This window comes from Pleurodeles waltl, chromosome 10 (genome assembly GCF_031143425.1).
Source record: "Pleurodeles waltl isolate 20211129_DDA chromosome 10, aPleWal1.hap1.20221129, whole genome shotgun sequence".
In the NCBI taxonomy this organism is placed as follows: domain Eukaryota; kingdom Metazoa; phylum Chordata; class Amphibia; order Caudata; family Salamandridae; genus Pleurodeles; species Pleurodeles waltl.
The window spans coordinates 886,151,655-886,172,549 of NC_090449.1; the positions used below are offsets into that span (position 1 = coordinate 886,151,655).

Here is a 20,895-nt window from a genome sequence, read left to right on the forward strand (position 1 = left end):
AAGATCTGGTGTCTTAAACAACAAAGAAACAGGTTGAAATGCACTTTTCAATGCAGACCGTGAAGGGTCCTCTTAGGTTGCTCTTTCCCAGGCTTCACACTCCTAAGGCATATCCGATGAACACTGGTCACCACATCCTTGGTGTCACCACCGCAAGCACAACTAGCCATTCTCTGATTTGGTTCAACGCAATATTTCTAACACTCCAACTGAATAATGCAGAAGGAAACTCAATTCCGTCGCTCTGTGTAAAGCTGTTTGTTTGGGATACCACTAGTGTCACTTTAATTAGTATATTAGTTCTCCCTGCATCCAGCAAGTCAGACGCAGAAACTTTGCCACTCAAGCTCTGCATTAATATTTTAGGAAGGGTGACGCAACCTGCGGCCTTTGCACAGGTTGTGCAGTGCCTTGGGACAATTCTATTTTTTTTTTTTACTCCTACGTCTTTGCACGATAGAGAATTTGGGTTCTTGGAACAGGAAAAAATGCATTTTTCCATTTGTTGGCAGGGAACTTTAATTATCCCTTTCCGTAATGCAATCCGTGGCTCATCATTGAGGATGCCAAGGTTATGTAGGAGACACGCATGACCGGCATTTTCATTACCTGGTCTGAGCACGTCTCATCCGCTCGCCAAGTCTCTTGTACGGCCCTTATAATACTAATAAATAGGAGAGGCGTGGACAGAACCCTCTGTGCTTTTGTGTCCTTCCTCCCCACAACCTTCTGTGCTTTTGTATCACCGTGCCGCAGAAGCATTCCGCGTCTCGCGTTACCCCACCACAGGACATAACACCAAACTGAACGTGCCACCTAAAAAGTTAACATTACTCAGGTTTAAAAGTGGGACTGTGGAAAGTGAACAAACCTGGTTGTGTACGCGGGCGTTGTGGGTTCCATGGCTGCACCTGTTCGTTGTTGACGCCCCTCTGCGTGGAGGCGGTCACGCCCAGTTGAAGCACTGACATCAGACGATCACCTCACTGGAGTATATCGGCTTCTGTCCCCTCAGATATGTGTCACAAAGATGTCTACACGGAACTGCCAGGGCATGGAGTCGGTCATCAAACACCTGGACACAATCCCCGAGGATAAGAAGGTCCGGGTGCAGCGGACGCAGAGCGGCTTCGAGCCCTTCGAGAAGCCGACGAGCCAGGTGAAGAGAGTGCACTCCGAGAACAATGCCTGCATCAGTTTCAAGAGTTCATCCGCAGAGAAGGAGTCTCCCAAAGTCAGAAGGCACTCCAGCCCCAGCTCGGTGAGTGTGTGTGTGATGACAGTCTGTACCAGCATGCTCACTCTGTTTTTTTTCTTTTAATTTATTTTACATTTTGTGTACCACAGCTCTACCAAATTAAGTGTCTTTGTAATTTACATTTAATCACGTTTGTGGACAGGCGTCTTGGATTACAGGTAATACTGGAACATGCATAGCTAATGAAAAATAAACACCTAGAATTGCAGCCAGCGAACATTTGGTAACCATCATAAAGAAATGACTAGTCGACACTTATCAAGCTTTCACATGGTAAAAAAAAAAAAGCGCTTAACGAGTATGCCTCGAATATATTATAGGACCCTATTCAAATGTCTGTTTATAAAGTTAGAGAGTTTTGAATCGTAAATCACGAACACAAGAAAAAACGATTTGTTGCTTGCTCTTTTGGAGATGAATCTGCCAGGAGACTATTTTTTTTTTTTTTTAAATCGTAACTAGTCTGCACACTAACCACCAAACACGTCGTTTCTTTGTGAAAAAGCCTGGGTGGCTGTGAAATGCGGCATCACGTCGAGAGAGCTGCGAACACCTTTTCCCTGATGTACTTTCACAGTATCAAGAGTTACAGTTCGCCTCCTGCGCTGCTGGTTTTCAACACACGAAAATACACAGTCTGTTTGTTTGTTTTCATGCAGTAACAAGTGTTGGGAAAATGTTGAATGTAATGGCTCAGAGCCATGTTTATAAATGACATCGATTATTTGGTAGCTGAAGCAACCTGGCGCAGCCAGTCCGAATTTTCTGACCAGGGATGTCCTATAGCTCTCGCTTTCTTTATTTATATAAATGATATGATCGCATTTTTAACACATTCTTCCTCAAAGCAGACGTTATTTGTTGACAATGGGGTTAGAGTGTCATACAGGTAGACATCCCAAAATGTGCCGAGTAGAAATGTTTAAAAGAATTCCATGGAAGTTCAACATGTTATTTACAGGTCACTTTTAGGCTATTCATGGATGAGCTTGGATGGCGCTCACATCAGGCTGTGGTGAATGGTACCTAGAGGCATTTTGTGATGATTGGTTAGGGTCTGAAGGATATCCATAAGGCTGGTGGCATGCTATTGGAGTAGATTACATCCAACCAAACAGTCACTTGAGTTGAGTAACCATTCAGGTTGGAAGTTGTGCTCTTGCCGAACAGTCCGGTTTATCAACTGAGGCCGTGATAGGAGGTGTGTTTACCATGGTTAGATGTTAGAAATGCCTCACCAAGAGCCAAAGCCAGCAAGTAGCGTCTAGTGTCCTATCTACATTTAAAAAGGAAAGAGTTAGGCTTTAGTGCTTTCTGAGATAATAGATTAAACACAAAAGGAGATAGTACAAGATGCATTGTCTGGTTACAGAGTACTATCAGAGAAAAGCTTGGACCAGCTTTGCCAGTTGTTTTCTAAAGGGGAGAAAATTCTCAGGAATTGTATGCTGTTCCTCTAATAATGTTGCAGTTCTTAATCAAACCCTCGCATGTACGTAACAATGTTTTTGTCAAACGTGTTTTTTTGTGCCACTATGTGAGTGAAAGGATACATGGAACAATGTTTTTGAGATGAGGCATTATCAATTTTTTTCCTGCAACAGCGGGCTAAAGTTTGTAGTTTAATTAATGAGCGATGATCCTTGTTGAGCACTTTAAGTAACAATTTGAACAATTTATCAGTGGTGCCAGAGGGATGTTAGGAATTGTAATCTTTTTTTTGAGAAAGCGAAAAACATTGATAATCTTATCTTTTCACATTTATTATATTTGCGTTGTGAGCACAGCTATGTGTTATGATTTTTGTCAGGGAAATTATGGATAGAGATTCCGAAAGCTGAAATGAGGGTAAACTTTCTGCAATTTCATAAATATATCTCTCCATCTCTAAAAAAGTGTCTGACATGTTTGTGAAAAACATAGCATTCTTATGGGACCTGTTTTGCAAATGTTCAAAATGTGATTTGAGAGATTACTTTAAACTATTACATTTTAATCAGAAAGCTCATTAGTCACAGGGAAGTTAACAGTGTACCATAAGATCTCTAAAGGCCTCCAAAGAGAACTAGCAGTGCATGTTGCGCCATCACTAGGATAAAACAGAACAGAGAACCCACGATCCGAAATGTTACGAAACCTCCTCAAAATGCTCAACCGTGATTGCATTGATATGACATATTGGGAAGATTACATTTAGTCATAGTCTAGTAGCCGTCACCTTGAACTTATTTACACATGCATTGAAAAGCACCACCCAGATAAGTACATATTCCAAACTTAAGAGCCAAGGTTCTATCCATACTCTATATATATTCCCTTCTTACAGCTGGACAACAACATAAACAATTGGGTAGGGTTTCTCTTTATAGCCGCACTGCAGACACCCTTGGCTTTGAGATCGAGAGTTCCTGCCGGGGCGGAGTTCGCCGAAAGCTAAAGGGCACACTGTAATCTAATAAAACTGTATTAAAAAGGTTCATCTACAAATGACTGAATTGGTGCAGTTGAAAACAAGCCATGACTGCCGTTTCTGTGCTATATCCTGATTATCCTCCTCCAAGTATTTGAACTTGGTATGACCGCCCAGAATTTTTTTAAATGGAGGACGAAGTACCAGCCTCCCTCATACCAAGGGAATTCAAGTCATCCTTCTAGTAACCTTTCTAAAAGGAGTTGTAGGTTTTAGGGTGCGTTTTCATCTCAGCCCACAAGATCTATTTCGGCCACTGTGAATGTGAAAGCAGGTTGCTCTCATGACCCAAGCTTATTTCCTTAGGCCAATCTCGAGCCTAAAATAGGCCCACACCACCAAGTCCAGCAGGCCAAACCATAGATTGTCAATTAATTCCACTGTGTTCTACAGACACTTCTCTGAAATTTTAATGAAGAACTAGAGTGGTAGCATTCTATAATGGATGAGACATACTGTAATATCTGTTGTTTATATAATTGGGCATGAGCTAGAAAACTGTCAGCATTTCTCACGGAACAGCCTTAGTGAAAGAAGCAATATATGATGTTTATGCATTGCTTTTTGTGAATGCAGATGTAAAATATGTAGTTTAAAAATGTGAGGTGGGTTGTGTATTTCAGCTTGTGGCCAACCAATGTATAGCTCAGGGATTGTTTTCTGCTCCTCCCTTCCCCTTCTGTAGGAATGCCTGATTAAAAAAAAAAATGCTCCCTCTCATGGTTAGCTCAGGAGTTTACATTTGAAGGTGGCCCTGCCTTTCAGTGGGATCCTGCCTTCCTGCAAACACTCTCAGTTTCATATCAATACTGGCCCTTTGGAGACTGTTTCAAATGCTCAGCTTGGAATTCTCAGGAACGATCTGCAGCAACAGATCGGAATATGTACAAGATGCATCACCTCCAGTTACCATTCCTCTCAAGGATAATTCTGAGGCTAGAAACAGATAATACACTTAGGCGGTCATTCTGACCCCGGTGGGCGGCGGTCGCCGCCCGCCATGCGGTTACCGCCGAATGACCACTCTGCGGTCAGGAGACCGCGGCGGCCATTCTGGCTTTCCCGCTGGGCCGGCGGGCGACCGCCAAAAAGCCGCCCGCCGGCCCAGCGGGAAAGGCCCTGCAACGAGGATGCCGGCTCCGAATGGAGCCGGCGGAGTTGCAGGGGTGCGACGGGTGCAGTGGCACCCGTCGCGATTTTCACTGTCTGCCAAGCAGACAGTGAAAATCTGTATGGGGCCCTGTTAGGGGGCCCCTGCACTGCCCATGCCAGTGGCATGGGCAGTGCAGGGGCCCCCAGGGGCCCCACGACACCAGTTCCCGCCATCCTGGTTCTGGCGGTGAAAACCGCCAGAAACAGGCTGGCGGGAAGGGGGTCGGAATCCCTTGCAGCGCCGCCATGGAGGATTCCCTGGGCCAGGGAAAAACCGGCGGGAAACCGCCAGTTCCCCTTTTCTGACCGCGGCTTTACCGCCACGGTCAGAATAGCCCTGGAAGCACCACCAGCCTGTTGGCGGTGCTTCTGCTGCCCTCCGCCCTGGTGGTCAGAGACCGCCAGGGTTGGAATGACCGCCTTAGTATTTCCCCCTTCCTGGAAGACGAGAAGATGGTTTGACCAGTAAGGCAGTGGGCTGCCCTAGCAAATTGAAAACAGAGCGAGGGCCCATGTAAAATAGGCCAACATACTGGTCTGCCACAAGGATCAGTCCCATCTAGGTGACTTGTTCATCTGCAGAACGGCTGATATGGAGGGACAACATAGCTTGTTCCAAAAGAGGATTGGAGGATGTGCTGGAGAAAAGAAAGCACTGCAGGTAGGACTGCACTGTACCCTAACCTGACTTGCTGCACATCTGCAATCCTGGCCCTTTCCACTAGCAGTTGATAGATAGTCTGGCACTGTGTTTATGACTAATAGGGTGTATTTATCTTCTGTTTTGTGGCACAGGGGTTTCCATTTTAATCTTAAATCCTCTTTATGCTCTTTATATCATGAGCATTGTCAACCTCTGCACCTTTGGAATTATCTCTTTCAAGGACTTCCCAAGTTATTTAAGTTCAAATACCTCTAAACCTTCAACTCTAACCAAGGGTGTCCCTACTTCCAGTGGGTGCCACCCTGTTCTGTGGGTGCTTCTAAAGCCATTGTGAGCCTACAGTACTGTAAACCCAGAACACAACTAATTGTTATTGAGTATCAAAGGTGTCAGAGCAAGCATGAATGCCAGTTGCAAGGTGTCATACCGTCTCCTTACATGCATTGGCACCAGTATGAGATTTTACTAGGCCCCAGATCTGTGGCATACCCATGTAACAGACCCTGGCGGCTAGAGTCTGCGGTATAGAAGCGGATGATTGCTCCAAGCTACTCTTTCATTGTCTGCATGTGGCTCTCGCTCAGAGCCAAATAACCATTTTCCACAAGACCCCAGAGGACAGAAAACCTGATACATGGCAGATATGAAATAGCCACTATGGCATTGTATAATTCCTTGACCAGCAGCTGATTTCCATAGTCCAGAAGAGAATCCGTTTTTCTTTGAGATGTCTAATATAAACCACCCTGCTTTTCCTACTGTAAAAATATGTTTTTTCTCTGACTGAATCTTAAACTTTATTGTGTGATTGCCGTGTCTGAGTTCCAAATCTGTCAAACGTTGGAGTAAATCTTCACTGCTTGCCTAAGTTAGTTGCAGGGGCGGGAACCCTTGATCAGATCAGTTCAAGTGCAGTATTACCCAAGGCTTTGGGACCTTAGTAGAGAATAACAGTATCAATCACAAGTGTAGTACCTGGTAGCCAGTGCCTACCCCCAACACCCTGTGAAAAAGGCTAAAAAAATGAAGGCTCCATTTTAAAAGATTGACTGAACTTCCTGTTCCTTCTTCCTCAATGGCTATTATTAACATATTATGCCAATTACTTCTTTTAAGCTAGTCATTTCTGTTCACGGATATAATTTGTCTCCTCTGTTGCTAGTTTTTTGGTTGCAATGTTCCCTGAGAATGTGCGCCTGGTAAGAAAAATCAATATTCTTCTGTTGCTTGTAGGACTGTAGCTCACAAAGCTTTGAGGTCAGAAAAGGGTAACACCTAAAAATAGCCTCCTATCTAGAAGGGATTCAACTTCTTAGGATGTGCTTATGGTGTCATTTTTTTTTATGAATCAAAAGTTGAACCCAACATGCAATTTATCAATTCCTACTTGTGAAACATATCTTCATTTTGATACCTGCATGGTTTATCCTGAAAACCATTCCAGTTAAAATAAACATTATGCTTGAAAAGCTATGAATAAGGACCAAAAACATCCAGCTATAACTTTACAAAATTGCATGCGTATGGTATATATTTGTAGTTACATTGTATAAACCTAGTTGAGATGCAATAGATCACTAGTCATTGCAAGTATGGTGTACTGGCTCCGAGATATGAGGCCAGGAGGCCACTACAGAGTTATGTAAAAAAAAAATGGTGACATCAGGTGGGAAATTCAGTTGTTGGGCTGATAGCCATAAATACTAGGGACCATTATACAGGAAATTTACTTTCTCTTTTGAAAGCTTGGCTTTTGGTTTTCTCTGTTTTGCATACCTTGATTATAAGTCATGTTACGTTTTGACTCCCAATTTTATTTAGGCTTCCAGAGGTAGTTATTTTTATCAGTCATGTAGTCTGATGCACTGGTTCTTTCAGCTTTGTAGGTCATGTGATAAGATTTGAAAATGGCACAGGGTTGGAGGGGCGTACATTGCAGGGCGATCAACGTGGTAGTAAAATGGTGATAGTTCAGACTTCTGATGACATTGGTGCCTATGTGCAGGGAGTCAGCACAGAAAAGGGCCATGGACTTAAACTGTCATTTTGAAGTTGGTGTCAGGGATTCGAGATTCACTTTATTCATCAATGCAAGCAAACACCTGGCTACTCAGATCTTTTTGGCAATGTAGGTTTAGAAGGAGGCATTGGTGATGAGGGTGAATTTGGGCATTTTGCTATATATTAGAACACTGAACCCTGAATCCATCTGGATATGTAGAGATACCCACCAGACACTGTTGGTTCTCTCTTACGGCTGCTAGGCATATCATTTTAACTTAAAATATTGAAGCTCCGCTGTTGTATTCTCATCAGGTTTAGAAAGAAGCAGGAGCCAGGGTACAGCACTCAGATACGGAAGTTTATTTCCCGATCAACACCAACGTCCTCCAGCCACCGAGTCAAGCCAACTGTCGCTGGACCCAGCATCTCTGAGGTCATAAGAACCCCTAGCAGTGAACCTTCCATAAAGGTGTACTACAGTTAAAACACAGTCAAAATATGATACAATGCAAACACAACACATCTTCCCCCTTCAACAACAAAACAAACCCCACATAGAAATAAAATCTAAAATACTTGGTTCTTGAAACTATATAGAAGCAGATAGTAAAGAACATAAGCATAAAAATAAAATAAGATAATTCCTCAATACATCACATATTGATTTAACTACTTTGGTCTAACCACACTCCTATTTAGCCTACTCGTCTCACCCTCCTGACTAACAACTCCCTCCAACCTCTCGACCTTATCCATGACAACCCCAGCCTGGGTTCTCAAACCACCACAACCATCCTGCACACCATTACCCAGTACTTCTCCTCCAGAACTCCCTGCAAGCACATCAGAATCTCCCTCATGAGGACTTCCACATTGACTCACATTCTCACTCGCACCAACCTCCAAGGTACTACCCTCACAACCCTTATCACAAATTTCTCCACCAACCCAAACGCCTGAAAATTTCACACCTGGAATGGCACCAGACGAACATTGCATACCTGGACTTGCACTAACCACCTTCACTACATTCCTCATGCTCCACCACTTGTCTCCTTCCACCATAACAGAATGTTTTGACACTCTAATAACCTTAGTGGTAGGAAATAAATTTGACATTCCCTTCCCTTTGCCATGAGGTTTCTTCACTCTAACCTCATCACCAACACTAAATGGAACTTCCTTCACTCTTTTGAGATTGTCGTATCTCCATTTGCTTCTACTCTGCTGTCTTTCCACCTTATCCCTCACCTGACTTAGGTCAACCCCCATGTCACTCCCCAAAGTTTCCTGCACAACCCACTCGGGAGACAATTAATTCCCAGAGTGTCTACCTTTCAAGAGCACAAAAGGAGTTACACCTGTAGAAGAATGTGGCGTGTTATGATAACACCAAATCCTTTCAGAAACTACTTCTTGCACATTCTTGCCTGAACTAATGGCTAATTGTATAGTTTCCTTGAATACTCAGTTCACCTTTTCAACCAAACTGTTGCCCTGTGGACTGTACAAAGCAGTTGTAAGATGCTTGATATTAAGTTTAACCAAAAAATCAACCATCTGGTGCGTCACAAATTGTACGCCATTGTCAGTGACTAAAAACTCAGGAATCCCCTCCCAATGAAATATCTCCTTCAAAAATTCAATTACACTGGTGGTATTCGGTTCTCTTAGAAACTTGTACGAAACCCATTTAGACTAGTAATCCACCGCTACCACCACATACTTCTTACCTTCATTGAAACCCCTTATAGGACCCATAAAATCCAACCCATTGACTGTACCGACAATAAAGCGAAAAACTATAATATACTAAAGGATGTCCTACATAAACATCAACTGTACATAAAAGATAAGAAACTACGTAAACTCAAGAGAGATGACAATGACTATAAAAACGGAAGGGTGTTCACGTTTGCTCGCAAATACGATAATCTTAGAACAGATAGTAATAAGACATCCCCCAATATCAAGAAAAATCTCCCTTCGACTAATCTCACTACTAGTGATACAGACATATCTAGCATTTCTAGTGGGACTAGTGAGGATTCAAGGGACCAAACTCTTCCATCTACCTCCACACATAGGTCACCTTTTTTACTAGAGCTAGAGAGGTTCCGGAGAGGCCAAAAACAACCCCAAAGGAGAGAAGAAAACACCTTAAGACCATTAGACGGGGGAAGCGCAGGCACAAATACAAACAAACGAGTGGATGGCGTGGCAACACGTTCGACGACTCGAAATCTTCAACAATGACGGGCACACATGTCTCCACGGCAGATACCCCGGACACTATTGCAATTGTAAATATCTCATCTATAACTTTGAATCCTGACCAAAGCAACATTCTGAAGAAAGGTCTGGGATTTGTACCTACTTCACTTCCTGATTTTACACAACTACATGTCAGTTTGTTTAAATTCATGCGTAGGTGTAAACTCTATAAATACTTCTATGATGTTAACACCTCTGCTCGATCCACTAATGCCCTTGTCCATACTCCTAGCACCATGACCATCAAAGATGTTAAGGACATACAAACCTTGCTATCAATTGAGCATCAAGAGGGCCCCATGCCATCACTTGTAGAGATCATCAATGAATTGAATATAGAGTCTGGCACTAGGGCCACTAGTGGTCTAAAAACAACCTCTAAGTTCACGCCCATTATACCGAGGGACTACGCTATTGACTCTTTTTGCCACAGGGTTACCAATGATTTCTATCACATGGAGGAACAGTATGTTCTAGGACACAAGTCCATCCCTGCATATAATATCACATTAGCTGAAAAGCAAGCGCTAATATCACTGGGATCTTGCAAGGACATAGTCATTAAAGAGGCGGACAAGGGTGGGAACATCGTGATCATGGACAGGACTGATTATGTTTCGGAACTGGATCGCCAACTTTCTGACAGCACTGCATACCTCAAACTCACATCTAACCCTATGCTGGGGGTTAATAGAACCATTATGCAAAAACTACAAGGTTATCTTAACCTTGACTTAATATCTGATATGGAGTTCAAATATCTATATAACAACGCGCCTACTTCACCTTGTATCTATATTCTGCCAAAAATACACAAGAGTGGCAATTTTCCACCAGGCCGACCCATCATCTCTGGCATTGGCTCCCCTACGGAGAAACTATCGGAATACATAGACATTTTCCTACAGCCGTTTGTCCATAACCTACCCTCTTACATCAGGGACACTAAGGATGTATTGTGTAAAATGGCTGACTATGAATGGACAGAGGGCCATTATTTAGTCACTTTGGATGTGACCTCGCTTTACACGAGCATCCCGAGAGTAGAGGGCCTTACTGCCATCCAGCACTACCTGGATACTAGGGATGCCTCTTTACTAGATCACACAAACATGCTTATTGACTTGATAAGTCTGGTCCTGGATAATAACATCTTCCTACACAATGGAGACTGGTTTCGCCAAATACGAGGAGTGGCTATGGGAGCTAAATTCTCCCCATCATATGCTAATCTATATATGGGGTATATGGAAAAAACACATGTTTGGCGTTCATGCCCTCCACTCCTATCTCAGCACATCCTTTATTGGGGCAGATATATCGATGACATCTTAGTCTTTTGGTCAGGAAATGCATCGTCTCTTTTAGCTTTCATAGAGCACCTTAACAACAACACCTTTAACATCAGCTTTACGCATGAGGCCAGCAAATCTACCATCAATTTTCTGGACCTCACTATCTATATTGAACATGGAAAAATCTGCACTAAACTTTTTAGGAAGCCTACGGCATGTAATTCTATCCTGCACGCCACCAGCTCACATCCTAAGCCCCAAATCAATGCCATCCCATATGGGGAAAGTACAAGGATTCGCCGTAACTGTAGTGAGGAAAGGGTTTTCCATGAAGAATTACATAACATGGAACTAAGGTTCAGACACAGGGGTTACCATCCACAGGCCCTTAACAAAGCCTGTAACAAGATCATGAAAATTAAACGCCCAACCTTACTCACTAACACTAAGAAGAACAACCCACGAGAACATATCTCCCTTGTTTTTCAACAGAGTGCATTGAGTTCTCAAATTCGTAAAACTATACAAAAGCATTGGTCCGTGTTATTGACAGATGAGATACTTAAGAATGGCCTGACTAATAAACCTAGTATTGTATACAAGAGGGGTACCCGCCTTCGTGACCAACTGTGCCACAGTTTTCTGCCCCCTGAGAATACGGACACCTGGCTCCCTAAACCACCACCAGGCACGTACAGGTGTGGACATTGCAATATTTGTGAGTACATCAAAGACAAGACCGTGAGATTCCAGTATAATACTCTGATCACACACAAACTAAAACATTTCATCAATTGCAATACGAGCTATGTTGTTTACTGTATTATGTGTACATGTGGGTTAATCTATGTCGGAAGTACCATCAGACCATTGAAAGAACGGATTCAGGAACATCTTAGAGCCATACGTTCTTCTAATGTTAATTATCCTTTTGCGGTTCATTTCAATGAGACACATGGACAAAGGGAAATTTTAGACATTCACATACATGGGATCGATTCTCTTAGAAAGCCACCTCGAGGAGGTAACCGCATTTTGGCCCTAAGACGCTTAGAGAGCAGGTGGATAATCAAGCTACGAGCGGTTGAACAGGGCTTGAACATACATAAGGACCTCCATGTATTTCTCTAAGCACACATCTGTATGTAAATCGTACTATATTTTATGTAATTTATATAAATATAAATTTATAATTTGTATTTATATAATCTATAATAATATAAGATCATGGTATCTTTACAACATAAGTAAATCAATATGGGTGTTTGTTTTCTTTTTCTTTTTCTTATGTAACAACTATGTTTTTATTAAAAACGTTTTGGAAATACCACATCATCATATTAGTATATGGAAGCATATCCTTTAAGATGTTTCCTTATTTCTCGTGATATTGAGTACATATCCATGCATATATATGCCTGTGTAGAACATGTCAATATGTTGATTATGGTGGGTTATGGTTGGTAACTTTTTATTGTATAATTTTCATATAGATTATATGCATCACTGCTATATTTGACGTTACTTTGTATTTACTTTGTCTTATGTATACATGGTTGTCTGTATCATGATACCAGAGGAACTTTGTCAATTCGGTTTACTATATCTTTTGCCTCTATAACCTTGTTCCACCCATATAAATCATAACATGTTCTTATCTACTCTCCTAGTAAGCATTTTTATGTCTCTTAACAACACGTTCCCCCTATACTTCGTACTGTCAATGCAAAAGTTTGTCAATTTCTGGGGCTTGTTGATCCACTTTGTTTCTGTTTCACTCTTTCACTTTCTGTGTGGACTGAATGCAGCCCTGCACTTCCGATTGCCACGGATACTCTCCAACATGGCGCCCAACTCGAACAGCTAACAGGAACTCCCTTTCATTTTTATCCCCCCAGTCCTTCTTTTATGTCTAGAGTGCATGCTTATTACCGAGGACGGCTTAGCGGCTTCACTTCATATGGTGAAACGGCAGCGTTATCAGACGCTACAGTGGCAAGCACATACGCCTTTGTTACTTGCTTCCCGAACTCTACGGTTAGAAACAGGTAGGGGATTAATGTTGAATGTTCGTGTGCCGGTTTCCTAAACTTATTTGAATATCGCTGTATTGGCTACAGGATAACGGGCTATTTGCCCTTGGAGTCGTTTATGAACATGGTTTGGCATTCTTGACTGCTACTTCATGGACGTATGGTTGTTTTGGGGGGTGTAAAGGAACGGCGTATTTCCAAAGAGAAAGACGGTGAGGCCTCTCTCTCTTTATTTATAGATTTAGTAGCGTAGTTTCTTACCAACGAGAGACTACTTAGTTATTAAGACATGCGGGGCGCCACTCCCAGATCTTATGTTGTACCTTGGCGGTAGTCTGTGTAACTGGTTTGCCTCAAATAGACATTGTAGCCGGGGCTTTGGAAGGGACTTGCCTTTGCTGCAGTTTTGGTGGATGCTTAGGTGGATAGTGCAATATGCAATGGGGATGTCTTTTGTTTTTTAATACGAAGTGGTTTTTTAGTCTACTACATCGGGTTTCTTTGTTGTGCAGGATTAATATACACTTTATTCAGCATAGCTCTTACTTTTTGCCGTTCCGCTTTATTTCCACAGACAGGGTCTATTTAGACTTTTTCGTTTGTTTGCATGTCCCGTACTGGGGGGCATGCATTTTGGATTTTGAAGTCACTACGCATAAGGAACACCCGGTATTGATTTGGAAGGAACACAGTTACAGTACTTTGGATCCTTTTACTTTTGGTAGGTCCTTCATTTGTGGTAGGTCCTCCAATCTTCAAGTTTCTTACCTCTCCGCTCTAAATATTTTAATTTTGCTAAAAATATTTCAACTTTTGCCAATTTCATATTAGTACTATTGAGGTTAACTCTCGGTTAAACACTGTGTTTTCCAACTTTTTATCTTGCCTAGTCAGGTCTATTTCATCGTGTGGATATCTAACTGAACACCATCAGCCATTCTTTACCTAAAAAGTATACCTAGAGGTAAATTAAGAGTAAAACGGACTTTGTTTGACAGTATCCTATATTATATATAGAACTCGTTGTCTACTTCCTTTTTCTTTCTTTTTTTTTTTCGCCTCTTTTTGTGTCTCCCACTCTTCTTATGATAAATAAATTTCTCTTCAGACACTTCTGTAGTGTTATTTAAACAATGGGTTCACGGAGGGTGATCATCTATCCCCCTTTTTTGCAATTTCTTTCAAATGCATGCAAAGTAACAGTTCACAGGGTTTTCTCTATTTATTGTTATTTCTTCACATTGGTGATATAATCACTCTGTTTTTTTACGTGCATGATCTGCACGTTTCAAAATTTAGCTACCAGAGGGTAGTGCCAATAATTGTAAATAGTTCCTCTTTGTTTCTGTCTGCAGCCTTGAAAAAGTCCGAGAGGACGAAACACGTGTTGGCTGTTTTGTTGCTCATCTATGCCTGTTCATTCTGAGGAGTCAGTTTGTTATTGTAACCTGCTATATACTTTCTCATATGTGGATTCAAACAATTTTGAACTATGATTCAACGACCAATTACTGAGGATTAAACTTTTCCACACTAAGTCACCCGACTTTTGGACTCTCTTTGTTTGGAGTGCCCCGGTTTGCTCTTTTCTTAGATAAAATCCAACCCCACTGCCAAGGCTTATCGGGGAATGGTACAGGACACAAAGGCACCTCCCTAGTATGCAAACTTTTATCTGCCCCTCTGCAAAAACAACAATTCCTGACTGCTATTTCCACTTCTGTGTCCATGCCTGGCCACCAGTAATACAAACGTGAAACGCTCTCTCGTGCCTGTGATGCCAACGTGTCCTTGATGAGCCAACATTACCAGCCTGTGCCTTAATTCACCAGGAGGTATCAAATGTTCCCCCCTCATGACCAAATCATCTTCCACATTTAACTCCTCTTTATCCTTGGCATACAATTTAAACATGTCCGGAAAAGAATTCCCCGTTGGCCGACCTTAAAAAATATATTTCTTAGGGACTAGCAGAGATTTATCCTTGCTCATAGCCTCCTTCCAAGCCTGTCCAGAAATGACCTCACTGGATACAAACACAACATCAATCATGCCCACCACAACATCCTCATCCACAGTACTGTGAACAGGACACCTGGAAAGAAAATCCGCTCTGGAATTATTTGCCCCCGCAATATGTTTCATTCTCATGTTGTATTCATACAATTTGGCTAATAACCTGGTTAACCTAGGACTGGTCTTATTAAAGACTTTATCGTTCCAAAGATAAACCAATGGTTTGTGATCCGTCACTAATGTAAATTCTCTTCCCCAAACATACGTTGAGAAATGATTGCCACCCCAGACACAAGCCAATGCCTCCCTCTCAATCGTGCTATAATTCATCTCAGCCTCAGAAAGACGTCTGGACGCAAATGCGATGGTGTGCTCTTTACCTTTCTCCATCTGACTCAAAATAGCTCCCAGACCTATCCCACTCGCATCCACTGTAATCACAGAAGGCATATCCTCATTGAAAGGATGAAAGGCAAGGGCCTCCATAATAAGAGTCTTAAGAGTAGAGAAAGCTTGCACTTGCTCCTCCTGCCACAAAATTCCTCACCCTTCCTCAAAATCTTCCTCAATGGCTCCGACTAGAAAGCAAAATTGTGTACAAAACGTGAGTAGTACTCACAGAGACCCAAAAAAGACCTTAACTGGTCTTCATCATTAGGTGCAGGAGCATATTCGATAGCCAATAACAAATCCCTCTTGAGAAGAATGCCTTGTGCAGAAATCTCATGACCTAAATAATCAACCGACTCCACCATGAACTTGCACTTGTCTTTTCTTACAGTAATTCCGTGATCATCTAAAATTCCTACAACTCTGTCCAACATGAGCACATGATCTTGAATTGATTCCGAGCCTATCAGAATGTTATAGAAAAATATCAATACACTGTTCCAGTTATCCTGATATGCCAGAACTCCATGTACATCTCCAAATAGTTGAAACATAAGTGTCTGGAAAACAGATGCTGCGAAGCTAAACCGAACGGCATCCGCAGGAATCTGAAAGCCCCAAACGGACTGATGAATGTAGTGAGAGAACGAGACTCCTTACTCAACTCAACTTGGTGATAGGCAGACCTGAGGTCAATCGTGGAGAAAACTTTATTCCCCCCAGGCGAACCAACAGATCATGAATCTTTGGTAAGGGGAAAACAATCAACCAAAATGTTACTGTTCAGGGATCTTAAGTCCACACACAACCTTAACTCCCCCGTTTTCTTGACTGCAACTACAATCGGAGACACCCATAGAGAAGAGTCAACTGGTTCAATTACTCCCTCATTGCACAACTCACGCAAATACTCTTTCGACTTTCCTCTGACACTGAAAGGCACATTATGCGCTTTATGGACCACAGGAACAGCATCAGGTTTGAGGAAAATTTTATGCTCGACCCCTTTCACCAACCCAAGCTTATCCCCAAAAACCTGAGTGCTTAATGAGAACATCCTGGATAGTATCCAGTTTTACATTCACTTTCTCTACTAAAGTGATAGGTTGTTCATTGCCCAGCCTAAGAACCATCCCAAATCGTCCCTGATCTTTCCAACTCAAAATTTTGTACCCTCTCCTGGCCACGTACACTTTAGTACTGATAAACTTATGCTGGTAACCAATCCTTTCTACAAAGTACCCCATCATATCAATTTCCTGCCCATCGAATGCCACCGTCTTTGTTAGGAGCGGATAAAGGAAGGTCACTCCAAAAGAAAAAATAATTAGTATCAGACACTATTGTGATGGGTGAACCCAAATCCACAGTGACTTTCAGCTTGACTTTCCCTATCATAACCTCACAAACATGGTCCCTGGTAAATATAAAATCAGGCCAAAGGTTGGACGTATTCTCAACAATCAAAACACACCTTTTAGACAGGTCTACAACACTTTCATCCAATTGTCTGTCAACAAGTTGTTGATGCTCAACTTACATCACTTTAGGTGCTTGTCTACATACCCGAGCAAAATGTCCTGTCTCCTTGCATTTCATACACACCTTTCCCAAAGCCAGACAATTAGGGGAGCTAGCCATATGTGAACTGGAACCACACCTGAAACACAATAAACTCTTGGCATTGCTCTTTTTCAAATTCGAGGTAGCAGATATAACGGTTTTTGTTTTCTGTGCTACCAAACTTACATTTTCAAGTTGACACCCCCTTGTTTTGCCCAACTCCTTAGAAGCTAACACAGAACGTTCAATACCTCTAGCAATTTCTAAAGTTTCACTCAAAGTAGGGTCCCTACAGCATAAAATATTTTCTTGAATTTTTTAGTCATAACAATTCACCACAAGTTGGTCCCTGAGATACTGATCCAAAGGACCTATGAACTCGCAAGTGGATGCTAAGACCCTAAGCTCAGCCACAAAACTATCAATAGACTCATGCTGAAATTGCTTCCGTGTAAAGAATTTATGTCTCTCAACAATGATGCTAAGGTCATACTTGAAGTGATTTTCTAGTCTTTTCACTACCTCGGTGAACACGTCCCAATCACCAGTGGCTAAAGGTAGTGCTTGGGGTTGATATTCAAAAATTCTCTGCCCCTCTGTACCAAGGCAATTGTATAAAATCACCTTCTTGCGAACAGCAGAAAAGTTGACCCCATCAATAGCGAGCAAGTAACTCTCCAAAAGATTTGAACCAGTGCTGCCATCTAATTGTAGGGATGCCAGGTTCAGGTAGAAATGCCACAGGTAAATTAGCCGTTTGCATGGTGAGAGCGAAAGGTGCGCACAAGGTGTAGCAACAGTAAGACAAGTGTAAGCGTGCAGATCGCTGTGAAATAAACAGTAGTTCAAATGTGTGAGGCTTAAACTTGCTCAACACTGAATTTTGTTCCATTCATATTCCATCTGCCAGCAAGTAAAAGTGTTTGGATTGCCATGCAGATCCACAAGAATGCAAAACACCAAAAATTGGTTCACAGGTCGAGAAGGACTGCCAATTTGCCACCGCAAACTTGCAGAAACGTTGAACCAGCAGAAGTAAACAGCTTCAGCAGTGAATATACATACAGAACACACAGTAACCCTTAATGTGTCTGTAAGTAGGCAGCAAACTTGCCGAACCATATAGCTGTGCCGCGCGTATTCAGGTGATGTGATCCTTGTAGCGTCTGTAACCAAGCAACATGCACGTCCCAACGCCGTAATCCTCGTGACGTCAGTAACCAAGCAACAGACTTGGAATTAGGGAATTCAGCTTCAGGCACCGTGAACCTTGTTGCGTCTGTATCCTAGCAATACGCGCGTGCAGGCGCCGTAATCCTTGTGGTGTCAGTAACCAAGCAACAGACTTGGAATTTAGCCATGCGCTTCCAGACGCCGTGATCCTCCTCGCGCACATGAAAGTAGCATCACTTACTAAGCAACAGTAACTGCGTCGCGTGCAGGCACAAAAAAGACGAAAAAATGAATAAAAGGGTTACTGGAACAAAACGGATGCCGTGACCAATCTCCGACTGCAGGATGTCGGCTCGCAGAACATCGGCCACGCGAGGGACGAAACGAAATGCTGCGAGGACGTGAAGCAATAAATTAGGTCGTGCAGGTTCAAATGGTGTTGATGAGCCACTCGTCGCCAAAAAGATGTATTCTCATCATGTTTAGAAAGAAGCAGGAGCCAGGGTACAGCACTCGGATACGGAAGTTTATTTCCTGATCAACACCAACGTCCTCCAGCCACCGAGTCAAGCCAACTGTCGCCGGGCCCAGCATCTGTGAGGTCATAGGAACCCCTAGCAGTGAACCTTCCATAAAGGTGTACTGCAAATAAAACAGTCATAATATGATACAATGCAAACACAACATCCGATCATTATTTTAAATGATCTATAGAACCACGCTAACAAATGATTCCTTCTTTTAGCCCAGTCAGAGTGACTTTTGCTTGTAAATTAATACAATTTCAAGATCTGGATCAATTTAAGGTTCTTTTTTGCTTTGTTTATTGTAACATTTCCACAGAAATATTACTCACTCATAAACTTACAAGCTGCCCTAAAAGTTGACATTTAAATGGTATTAAAAAAATAAAAAAAAAAATTTTTATGCCATATTACCAGATTTGGGATAAAACAACACAAATAAGGCTTCTGAGTAGATATGCATTTTAAACTTGACAAAAAAAGTACACAATTTGAATCTTGACTGTCTTCTCCACAGAATTAAAAACCTGTCTGCCTTTTCCCATCTCTACTAACTGCTCAGAATTTTTCACCAGTAGGAAACATTTCTAATTTGAAGATCATATAAAATCTTCTAACCTCAAAGCAGAGATTAGGGTTTAAGTAAAATTGTGTTTCACCCATACTTCAAAAGTGCACTTTAAATGTAATCTTTACTTATTTACACAATGGAAACAATCATTAAAGTTCTTTTTTTTTTTTATTTCAAATGTATTGTTTAGTTATATACAAAGAAGTTAAACTAAAGAATACTAATTAAGTGAGCAAGAATGTCCCCTTTGTGCCATTTGACACATTTGTCCTTACTTGCCTTTTCAAAATCAATTCTGGGGCTTTAGAATGATAATAAAAATGATGAATCACTTGAGTAAAGCTTCAAAATGTTATTGCTGTCAGACCCCTTTCCAGTCTTAAGAATTGCACCAGAGCTAAAATTCTAATCTAAAAATATCCCTTTCACAGTTGTGATTCTATTTTATGAAATTTTGCTTTGAAAATAGGTGATGATTCTTTGGTAGCACAAGATGCCATGTAAACTTTCATTAGAGAGAGAACCTCTCTTTTCCCTTCGGCACTTAAAAAATTGAAGAAAGCTCATATCAGCAGATCTGATTTTTACAAAGGCTAGATCAAGATAAATTATTAGTCTTATAGACTCTTGGATAAATATAACTTTTTACAATATCAAGACCTTTCTAATTGTCAACCCATGGCCCCCCATAATGATTGTCTTGGTTTTGTTTTCATTGACGAATACATTTTGTGTATTTGCATGGACCACTAATGTATCTAATTACCTTTATAGAGCAACCAGTAAGATCCATCAAAACCAAATTATCCACGCACATCAAAGCAGACATTTCATGATCTCTTAGTTATGGGGGGAAAAGGGACGATTTGATATGTTTTGATAGATCCAATAGATACAATGAAAAAGTAATGGGGCCAACGCACAACATTTTTTCAATTCATTCTTGATATGGATTCTGCATGAAAACTCAACTCATTTGTCTAAACCCACTAGTACAGGTACCCATTGTTAGAACGTAGATTTATTAAATAAAATAATAAATGCCCGGGAATGCCCAAGGCTACTAGTTTAGGCCATTACTTGGGACAATTTACAAGATCAAACGCACTGCTAAAACCTTCAAAAGCGACACATAACTCAATTTTTTTAAGATGTATTTTTATATGGCAATTGAAGGTATACAATGCTGTCTATTGTAGAAAATGAGGGGTGAGAACCCATTTGTCTTAGCAAAGACTTACCCTGTAATATCTAGCAAGGCAATTGGATGGTAACTTGATGTTCAAATCTGTCACTTTCTTGTACAACGGGATGATATGACTAACCTTCCAAGATTCAGAGATACCACTCAGGAAAATCCAGTATAAGAAAATGAATTTAAGCAGCTGAGCCCATTATAACAATGAAAACTGAATACTATCTGGTCCATGGGCACGGGAATTGTTCATAGAAATGATGGTATCAACAGATCCTTATGTGGTTATGTGATCCAAACTGTACGTTAGTTC

At 41.5% G+C, this 20,895-nt stretch overlaps 1 protein-coding gene across 6 annotated transcripts in view; it reads left to right on the plus strand.

Annotated features, from left to right (window-relative positions):
• The window catches only part of CDK14 (cyclin dependent kinase 14), a 1,910,605-nt gene that overhangs the window by 550,364 nt on the left and 1,339,346 nt on the right, over nucleotides 1-20,895 (plus strand). For all 6 annotated transcript variants that reach the window (XR_011199184.1, XR_011199185.1, XM_069211609.1 and 3 more), the window contains one exon: nucleotides 1,016-1,261. Coding sequence is in view for 4 of the 6 variants with exons in the window: in XM_069211609.1 (XP_069067710.1) it covers nucleotides 1,016-1,261 (246 nt within the window). In the remaining 2 variants the exon portion in view is untranslated. The remainder of the gene's footprint in view (nucleotides 1-1,015; nucleotides 1,262-20,895) is intronic.